This window comes from Dysidea avara, chromosome 6 (assembly GCF_963678975.1).
Source record: "Dysidea avara chromosome 6, odDysAvar1.4, whole genome shotgun sequence".
Classification (NCBI taxonomy): Eukaryota; Metazoa; Porifera; class Demospongiae; order Dictyoceratida; family Dysideidae; genus Dysidea; species Dysidea avara.
Window position 1 is genome coordinate 40,320,282 of NC_089277.1, and position 11,439 is coordinate 40,331,720.

An 11,439-nucleotide genomic window follows, 5' to 3' on the forward strand; every position below is an offset into this window, starting at 1 on the left:
ATCAATGGGACCGGTCTTCATCCTATTGTGGAGGTGTTTTGTGTTGTTGATTTGGTGAGCTAGTAAAATATGTTAACATCACAGTACAGCAGGTGATGTCTGCAGTACAAGGTAGTAATGAATAAAGAGAACTATGTGATCATGATAAGTTAGTATTTTTATTTTTTCACTTTCAGAAGTGCAGCAGAAGCCACACAGCGCTAGGTGTGGGTGTAGTAGCAGATATATGTAATGTGTTGAGTAGTGTGAATATGTTAGTAATAGTTCCTGTGTGTGTGAGGTGTAGATGATTCTTGTCATACCTTACCACAGTACAAGTTGTAAACAACTACACTACATGTGGCCCATACACTATGCTACACTGAACACCATTATAGCCCTCTTCAAATGGAATATGTGATGTACACTACAACACATAACACACGCAAACTACACACACACACACATGCACGCACGCGCGCGCACACACACACACACACATTACACATACACACCTTCACAGCCCTCTTCACCAGAGATATGCTATTCTTCATCATCACCAGGAGATGTTTCTTCCTCTCTCCTCCATGTAGCCCTGGTTGGAATTGTACAGACAAATGGTGTTTAGCTATCAGGTAGAGGGCAAATGCTGGGGACAGCTTGTACTTCACATCTTCACACTTTACGTCACAAATCAGCCCAGACAATAACACGCCTTCTTGGGTTGGCGGGAATGACAAAGTTGCCGGCAGCAACAGATAATCAACATCAGAGAATTCACTGGACAATATTGAACTATCCTTGCTAGAGTGTAACCCTGATTTGCTGTGTTGCCGATAGTTACCGGCCTCGTCATCATCATCATCATCTGAATGCTACAAACAAAAACAGTAACCATGACAACTGGTCAATAATGGGATACTAGTACTAACAGAATAGCAGTTGCTATAGTAACCACTGGGACTGTGACTACTACTGTCACTACTAGAACACTCCAAATATTGCCCACTGGATGCAGCCTGTTTCACATATTGTCCACTACACTGTTCCATATAGTGCCCATCACAACTCTGTTGGGTGTATTGTCCATCAGGGGCCAGGTGTTCTGCATAATTCCCACCAGGGTAGATGAAATGATACAATTTGACAGGTGACTGGTCCTCCATCTAATGCCCACCACCTCATAACAACTAAACTAATCCAGACTGGGTAGTTACAGGTTTATATAGCTTAGCATAGCCATAGTAATGTTGATGTCATAACCTAATATAGCCAGGGAGTGTTAGTGTGTGGTATTTAAAGTATCTGGACTAGTCCATCCCCTAGTATGACACTATGGCTTCCCACTTGTGTGGAGTATTTGTGCAATGTGATAGTGTATTCATTTTAGTAAGTGATGTTGTGTGTAGTGTGTTGTGTAACATGGTTGAGTGTGGTATATGTAGTGTAGTGTATTCACTACATTGTGTGATGTAGAAGTGTATTATAACCTTCAGTTTTATAACCTTTCCATAGTATCCAAAGAGATACGTAAGACTACAGAAATCATTTGTGTCTGGCAGATTTCCAATCACAAAAATTTATGCTACAGGCTATTTTAACAGCTTCCCATAAAATTTAGCTGCATGGTAACAATAAACAAAATACCATCCAGTCATCTGTCATTTTCCCATCCAAAAGTTACAACAAATTCTGACGTTATGACTAATTAGTTGCTATTATGTACCAATGGTTGACACGTTAGTCCAACATGTCTAGGTGTCCACTGGTGACGTAAATCATATACACACCAGAAGGTTTTAGTGTAGGGGTGGGGGTACTCCTTAGCAAGTTTACAACCCTGTAAATATAACGCTCAATACTACCGATTACAAGCCACAGTGTTTATTGGAGGGTGCCTATAAATAGGCTATCATGTGACTAGTAAACAAGCATGTGCCCTTTCTGGACTCTACATGGTTTATCGTGGATTGCACATCCGTGGTCACCAATGTCTATAGTGTCACGTGAAAATGGGCCAATGAGAACGAAATTTGAATGGAAGTCCTCACATTTGATTGGCTATTTGGTCAAATCCCCCAAAAAAATTATGACAATGGATGCTCAATCCACGATAACTGGTATTTAACAATACAGCCTGTTAAACAGCTATTGATGTCCTGTTAAACAGGTATTGACGACCCAAAAGGCAATGATCACACAAACACAAGGCTCATTAGCTAACAATGTCAACAACTGCCTGAGGGGGAACTACTTATTAACATTATGTGAGGAATTCTGATTGGATAGCTCCATTAACCCTCTAGACAACACTAACAAGTTAATTATTTCCTGTCTGACCACCACACCCATTATCTGTTACCATGACAACTCCAATCATTTCTATTATAACTGGTCAAATAGAACAAGTATTTTAGTGCACATGTAACAGGTACCAGATCTTATCTGAATAGAAGCACAGGGTTCTCATGTAAGCTTTTTGGCTTATAAAATATACCAGATACAAGCACGGAGCTAATAGATGGATGACACAAGTGTTCACCAAACAATGTAAAGTATTAATGGTATGTATGTTAATAAGACCAGTGACATCACATTATTAATAAATTCATTACAAGTTGCTATCAGCCAGTTAATTTTTTATAATTATTACTTCCTTTATTAGTTATGCTAATAATAGTAACAGCTATAGTGACATGTTGGCTAATAATAGTACCATAATATAAATCACAGAAATAACAGCATGGCTCCATACATACACCTGTGGCAGTTAGCGTTATTTTGTTTGTACAATGATATTGTTAATACTAGGTGATAGATATGATGTATGCCTTGTGTATAGTTCAGAAGATGCGTGATATGGTGTTTAAAGTGGTTGTTTGATTAGCACTTCCTTAGCAATGCTAATGTATAGCAACGTAATTAGAGAATTATGAAATAATTCACCAATTACAATAACTTTATTAATTTGGTAATTCAGTATGCATAATCACATTATTACAAAACAGTAATTGTTGATTAAGAACCAGTGCATGCCGGCATCGAAATAAAAAAACAGCGTGAGAGTTAATGTTTTCGTCTGATGTGTGCCTGAAGTATCAATTACTACCTTTAGCTGTCAGCATAGGTACACAAAGGAGCACAAAGGTAAGTCCATGATGTGTGCATTGTACATACTGTGGTATACCAGAAGGTACATGTCTGGCTGAAGCAACGTCAAACAATTTTAAAAAATCAATCCTGTAGCCTTAGCCGTTATTGAGTTATGCTTGTCTGCAGATATTACACAAGCAGGCAGTTAGTCAGTAGCAAATTCCATTGAATAAGTTTGAATTCTATTGGTAGCATTTAGGGTAGCACCTAACCAATACTGCCAAGGCACCAGGATGGTATTGTGAGGTAGCTGGTTTTTGGGTGATATTTTTAAAAGGCCAGAAAAACCCTAACCTCCATGATCCCTAATATACAGTACTACTGTACTGTATGATATATAATATTAGAATATAGCAACTTGTACTTATTTCTACAGGTGAATTGACTGACCGTGGTGTAATAGGATGTAATAGGATGTATACATATAGCATGGGTAATTAATTGATTATGGCTTGTTGTGTAAGTGAGAAATGTGACCCATGGCACTATATCCAGCTGCCTCATTAACAACTTGTTGACAGTAACAATCAGCTTATTGTAGCTAGCACAGAACCAGTGAATATTTTACAAAACACATCTTCAGACAAGTTACCAGCAATGCAATGAAACATATAATGTTCACACTACTGTAATATGCTAAGATGTTGTATTATATGTCATTAAACTGGAGGAGGTAGCTACACATAGTTGTAACAGCTACACTGTATTATTATGACCAAAGTTAGGGTAGTTAGCTCAGAAAGTAACCTGTTGCATTTATCTTAGATACAGTTACTAAGTAACTACTTACTTTAGTTGCTAGTTACTTTCATAATGTAAACTTTCGTAACATGACTTGATGATAACACTTTTCTCAGCTATGCATCAACAAGTATGGCACAAAAATTGGAAGTGTTCTTGCTTTAAAAGAATAATTACCTACAGTTACAAGTTACTATTGTAACTTAGTTACTTTTCAGACAGTTACTCCTAGTTACGAGTTACAAAATATTATGTAACTAGTTATATTACCAGTAACTTAGAAACTAGTTAAACCCAACTTTGACTATGACATGTAACACTCACCACGGGGACTAGATTTGGTTGGACAGATTGCGATCGCCGTGATGACACCTCCGGTATCTTCTGCTCTTGATTAGCTGATAATCTAGTTAATGTACTAGCTCGTGTTGCCATGACAACTGGGGATGGGGATGGTAAACAATCAGGAAATGAGTCCAGTGGTTGACTTAATGCCCTGGAGGTGTTACTAAGGGGTGGGGTGGGGTACATGCCACCTTCACGTAACAAGTTCCCAGTGCTGTGGCGACTGAGATCATTTCCAACCAGATTAGTGGTTGCCGTGGTATTGGACTGGAGTCTTGGGTCTACAAATCGGAATGAACATTGTCTACCGAAGGCCACAATGGATCCATGTGTCAGGAAGGCTGGCTCTACAATCATCTCTCCATTAACAAAAGTCTCAGCATGTTTGTCCAATGGGGAGATGGTATAGCGTCCACTGATAGCTGATATCTGGCAGTGTCTTGGACGGACACCTCTATCACTCAAGTGTACAAATCTACTGGCTGTATTACTGTTTCCATGGCTACTGCCAATCTCTGTGATGTCGTGTGATAGGACAATGTTACGAGGCTGCTGTCGCCGTGACGCTGACTCCTCTGGGCATACCTCCACTAATAAAGGACATAGCACTCGGCTGTTGTCATGGTGACGCTGTTGTGACAAGGGGATGTCCCTGACATGTCTAAGATGATATACAAGCCCCTCCCCTTCAAATTGCTGCAGGGGACAGTCCCCAGGGGCTAGCACTTGTTCATTTTGTGATCTGCTGCTATCTCCAAATATGGCAACTACAATTAGTCTATATTCTGAGGGGTTCTCCCTTGTCAGTCCAAATTGTTTCAATAATGATATGATGATGTCATGACAACTATCTGTTGCTGATATCAACATAGTACAACCTGGGTCGTCACTGACAACAGTGTCAGCATATATCCTGTAATTGGAGATAATTATAAATATATAGCTACTGCAATTAGAAATGCCCTAGAGGTCTCAGAAAATGATTTAACACAAATACACTAATAGAACATACACTACACTTGAAATAAAACAGTCATCACATAAGGCCAATCTCACTGACAAGCCTATAATATCACTGTAACAAGTTAGGATACTCATAATATACCAGTGTAACAAGTTAGGATACCCATAATATACCAGCGTAACAAGTTAGGATACTCATTATACCAGTGTAACAAGTAGGGCTGAGCGATATTATCATTTTAACGATATATCACGATATTTTGAAAGTATCGATATCGTGATATTTTGTTATTAACTATCGTGATACCATGCCTGTACATTACTGTCATTTTACTATATAGGATAAGAATCCTTGTAAGTCATAACCTGGTTACCCCTGCAGAGAGGTGTGAACACCATAACATAACCTCAAAGCATGTGTTACAATAACTGTAAACAAGGATGATAGTGGTTAGTTTGATGCTACCTTTAAAGACTTCCTGCAGGAATACTGAGCAATACACTAAATAGCACCAGCTATGATTGACTTATTTGTAAGTATCATGAACTATTCAGTATCATGAATAGTGGCTTTAGTATCGATCGTGATACTAAAATGGCAGTATCGCTCAGCCCTATTAACAAGTTAGGATACTTACAAAGATCACAGAAGTATGAAGGACTGAGCTGTTTTCAAACTGGACTATTATAGCATGTACAATGTTTTAGCTGGTGAAGTGTATCTCTGCTACCCACACACTAGCTGTTAGCCACACTAGCTGTTAGCCACACTAGCTGTTAGCCACACTAGCTGTTAGCCACACTAGCTGCTGTACTGCATCACATTATCATACCACAGGACTTCGATAATTTCAAACCCTGATTATCCATAACAGCTAGCACAATACACTGACTGTCAATTGAACAAAGTTTGAGATAAACAATGATACAGTAAACCCTCAGTTATCTGACTCTCGTTAATCCATACCCTCGTTTAGCCGAAATCAGAAACAACTTGTTTTATTAGAGTACTATGAATACAGATGTATGTTCTATTAGAGTATTTCAACAGAGCTCTGTATAAATGTGTGGTCTTCAGTTATCTGAATAATTCACTTATCTAAACACTTTTATCATTGCTTGAAGTTCAGGGTGCACTGTATTAAGTTATATAAACTCACTGAATGGGCTGGGTGATGGAACTGGCACACTGGTGTTTCCTGCTTCAGGAGTATTGTAGTAAACAGTACATCAAGCCTTCTAGCAACTGTATATCTAACCGTAATAATCTGACTGTTCTATTAGAGTGGTAATAGAAGTGAGGTTGTTAAACCTCTCTGTTAACAACCTCTCTGCTAACAACCTCTCTGATAACAACCTCTCTGCTAGGGAGTTTGTAAAAGGCGGAATAAGGAATAGCAGAATAACGGAATAACTCGCATCACAACGAATGGGCATTTATATGGCTTATGCAATGTTAGGGTGATTGCACTGTTACAGCTGTGAACTCATCCCTCGTAGATATCCTTACAATGTAGGGTGATTGCGTGTACTGTTACAGTTGTGAACTACACTGCTTCGTCGCTCATAGCCGTCCTAGCGAAGTGATTACTATACGCTCTTACTACTACTGTATGTAGCTAAGTATCATTGCGCTAGCACAGCTAAAGTATACAGTAGTTAGCTATTAGTTTCGTTTTAAGTCTTCATCCTTCCAGTGGAGAGATGAAACGAAACGGCTGTCACACCCCCTTTTGCTCGCGACATTAGTACCATACTTTACATACAATAGTAGCTAGTAAGAGCTATAATCAAATGTAATTTTGCACTTCGTAAGCGGGTACTGTATGTTAAGTATGGTACCAACGTCATGAGCAGCAAAGGGGGCGTGACAGTCGTTTCGTTTCATTCCTCCACTGGAAGGATGAAGACTCGAAAACGAAACTAATAGCTAACTACCGTATATTCTAGCTTAGCTACATACAGTAGTAGTAAGAGCGTATAGTAATCATTTCGCTAGGACATCTATGAGTGACGAAGCAGTGTAGTTCACAGCCGTAACAGTACACGCAATCACCCTACATTGTAAGGATATCTACGAGGGATGAGTTCACAGCTGTAACAGTGCAATCACCCTAACATTGCATAAGCCATATAAATGCCCATTCGTTGTGATGCGAGTTATTCCGTTATTCCGTTATTCCGCTATTCCTTATTCCGCCTTTTACAAACTCCCTCTCTGCTAACAACCTCTCTGATAACAACCTCTCTGTTAACAACCTCTCTGCTAACAACCTCTCTGCTAACAACCTCTCTGCTAACAACCTCTCTGTTAACAACCTCTCTGCTAACAACCTCTCTGATAACAACCTCTCTGTTAACAACCTCTCTGATAACAACCTCTCTGTTAACAACCTCTCTGATAACAACCTCTCTGCTAACAACCTCTCTGTTAACAACCTCTCTGTTAACAACCTCTCTGTTAACAACCTCTCTGTTAACAACCTCTCTGTTAACAACCTCTCTGTTAACAACCTCTCTGTTAACAACCTCTCTGATAACAACCTCTCTGTTAACAACCTCTCTGATAACAACCTCTCTGCTAACAACCTCTCTGTTAACAACCTCTCTGTTAACAACCTCTCTGCTAACAACCTCTCTGTTAACAACCTCTCTGTTAACAACCTCTCTGTTAACAACCTCTCTGTTAACAACCTCTCTGGTAACAACCTCTCTGGTAACAACCTCTCTGTTAACAACCTCTCTGCTAACAACCTCTCTGATAACAACCTCTCTGTTAACAACCTATCTGATAACAACCTCTCTGCTAACAACCTCTCTGTTAACAACCTCTCTGTTAACAACCTCTCTGTTAACAACCTATCTGCTAACAGCCTCTCTGTTAACAACCTCTCTGATAACAACCTCTCTGCTAACAACCTCTCTGTTAACAACCTCTCTGTTAACAACCTCTCTGTTAACAAACTCTCTGCTAACAACCTCTCTGTTAACAACCTCTCTGTTAACAACCTCTCTGTTAACAACCTCTCTGTTAACAACCTCTCTGTTAACAACCTCTCTGCTAACAACCTCTCTGGTAACAACCTCTCTGGTAACAATCTCTCTGCTAACAACCTCTCTGCTAACAACCTCTCTGTTAACAACCTCTCTGTTAACAACCTCTCTGATAACAACCTCTCTGTTAACAACCTCTCTGATAACAACCTCTCTGCTAACAACCTCTCTGTTAACAACCTCTCTGTTAACAACCTCTCTGCTAACAACCTCTCTGTTAACAACCTCTCTGTTAACAACCTCTCTGTTAACAACCTCTCTGTTAACAACCTCTCTGGTAACAACCTCTCTGGTAACAACCTCTCTGTTAACAACCTCTCTGCTAACAACCTCTCTGATAACAACCTCTCTGTTAACAACCTATCTGATAACAACCTCTCTGCTAACAACCTCTCTGTTAACAACCTCTCTGTTAACAACCTCTCTGTTAACAACCTATCTGCTAACAGCCTCTCTGTTAACAACCTCTCTGATAACAACCTCTCTGCTAACAACCTCTCTGTTAACAACCTCTCTGTTAACAACCTCTCTGTTAACAAACTCTCTGCTAACAACCTCTCTGTTAACAACCTCTCTGTTAACAACCTCTCTGTTAACAACCTCTCTGTTAACAACCTCTCTGTTAACAACCTCTCTGCTAACAACCTCTCTGGTAACAACCTCTCTGGTAACAATCTCTCTGCTAACAACCTCTCTGCTAACAACCTCTCTGTTAACAACCTCTCTTTTAACAACCTCTCTGTTAACAACCTCTCTGTTAACAACCTCTCTGTTAACAACCTCTCTGATAACAACCTCTCTGTTAACAACCTCTCTGATAACAACCTCTCTGATAACAACCTCTCTGATAACAACCTCTCTGCTAACAACCTCTCTGTTAACAACCTCTCTGTTAACAACCTCTCTGTTAACAACCTCTCTGATAACAACCTCTCTGTTAACAACCTCTCTGATAACAACCTCTCTGATAACAACCTCTCTGTTAACAACCTCTCTGTTAACAACCTCTCTGCTAACAACCTCTCTGTTAACAACCTCTCTGTTAACAACCTCTCTGTTAACAACCTCTCTGCTAACAACCTCTCTGGTAACAACCTCTCTGATAACAACCTCTCTGTTAACAACCTATCTGATAACAACCTCTCTGCTAACAACCTCTCTGTTAACAACCTCTCTGTTAACAACCTCTCTGTTAACAACCTCTCTGATAACAACCTCTCTGTTAACAACCTCTCTGATAACAACCTCTCTGCTAACAACCTCTCTGCTAACAACCTCTCTGGTAACAACCTCTCTGATAACAACCTTTCTGTTAACAACCTCTCTGATAACAACCTCTCTGTTAACAACCTCTCTGATAACAACCTCTCTGTTAACAACCTCTCTGCTAACAACCTCTCTGCTAACAACCTCTCTGTTAACAACCTCTCTGTTAACAACCTCTCTGTTAACAACCTCTCTGCTAACAACCTCTCTGTTAACAACCTCTCTGTTAACAACCTCTCTGTTAACAACCTCTCTGTTAACAGCCTCTCTGGTAACAACCTCTCCATTAAAAAACTCCTAACATTAATTAAGGAAAACCCTCAGCATTAAGAATTTAGTTTCCTCTGAAAGGGAAAACCACATTACTACAGTAACACTCAATCCAAATATGTCCTGAGATATAAAATATTTGGTTACATTGTTTCCACAGTTATCATTATCACCACATCCCGGCTGTGATGTCATCATTATCAACAAATCCCAGCTGTGATACAGTATAGACTCTCTCTCAACCACAAATGTCTCGGACATGTGATGTAAAAGTGTTGAATTTCTCCATTCCTTCTGCTAATTACCAAGTTATTTAAATAGTCTAACATTCACCTACTGTCAAATACTCTAATAGAACAGTCATATAAAGAAGGTAACACTATTTTTCATGACGCATTAATCTCGTGTATCACATGATCCAGGTATTGTGTATCACATGATCCAGGTATTATGTCAGACCAGTAAAGTACCAATTAATAGATGACTGCATACACTCTTGTATATTTGTACTGGTCATCATAGTAACAACGGAGCTAGGGGAAACAAGGAAGTTTATTTCAGAGGAGGCCTATCTCCCTTACAAGTCAATCAAAAACCTGACATAATGGACAAACCACAATAAATCATTAATTACTATGATTTGCTAAATCTGTCCACTTCACTTTTGATAAAGAAAGGGTTTAACAGTGATATCATCTTATTTGCCTTCTCAACAGTTCAAAAATTTTTGTTGAGCTGTAGTAGACCAACAGATACATGAGTTATGGGAATTTGTTTACATCATGTTGAAAGCAGTCGTTATGCAATCAATTTTCTTCACTGATTTCATGTCTGTATGTGCTCTGATATAAGGAAATACTTATCAGAAATGAATTCTCCTATTCACAGTGAACAATATATCATTGCATTCGTAATTACAAAGGTTTTTGTAAGCACCTGTAATTCATTTTCCCAATACTTGTTGTACAAATCGATTTTTCTGTTGTTGCTACTTTATAGGGTTGTAACTTATTGTCATATGAGGCTGATTTAATAATGAAGAATTCAAAAAATTCATATCGTCATGTCAGGTTTACACTGAACGAGTCACCTGGTCAACAGCTGCACAGTTATCCACAACACACAATTGTTGTCAAGGATAAGGGGTCAACTTCTAAGGGTTTACACAATGAGGGTTATGCTGATGGCTCCCAATTGAAAAATGCACAGTATATTTGTTTGGTTAGTTGAGGGCTTATCTCCCTTCACATGTAACACATGGGTATATGAATATTCAGTTTAGCTGGTCTCAAAATAGTGTCCATAGCAACCAGCCCACTCACCTAATTGTTTCACTAGCTGGGGTAGACTCACGACTACGACTACTCTTCTGAGCTCGACGACGACGTAATACAGACTCTGGATTGGACAGACTACGCACCAATGTCCGATGGTTGTCGTCTCCAGTCCAGAGGGATGAACTCCGTGAAGGAGCTCTTGATGGTGACATATCCTCAGTGTCCGTATGTGCGCCTGTCCCATCTAGGTCGGCAAGTGATTTATTACTGCCCTTCAGTTTCTTAGAGAGTTTCTTGCGTTCTTTACGCTCACGTTTCTCCCTCTTAGCAAGAGCTTTAAGTTCTTTCTTCTCCATTTTAGATAACTTTCTGCTTGTCTTGCTACTACTGC

General features: G+C 39.4%; 1 protein-coding gene across 1 annotated transcript in view; it reads right to left on the minus strand.

Moving 5' to 3' along the window:
* The window catches only part of LOC136257405 (afadin-like), a 34,210-nt gene that overhangs the window by 16,019 nt on the left and 6,752 nt on the right, over positions 1-11,439 (minus strand). The window contains exons 3-5 of the mRNA XM_066050594.1: positions 11,094-11,439; positions 4,198-5,131; positions 495-854 (exon numbers count right to left, since the gene is read on the minus strand). The exon at positions 11,094-11,439 is cut by the window's right edge and continues 141 nt beyond it. Coding sequence (XP_065906666.1) covers positions 495-854; positions 4,198-5,131; positions 11,094-11,439 — 1,640 coding nt within the window. The remainder of the gene's footprint in view (positions 1-494; positions 855-4,197; positions 5,132-11,093) is intronic.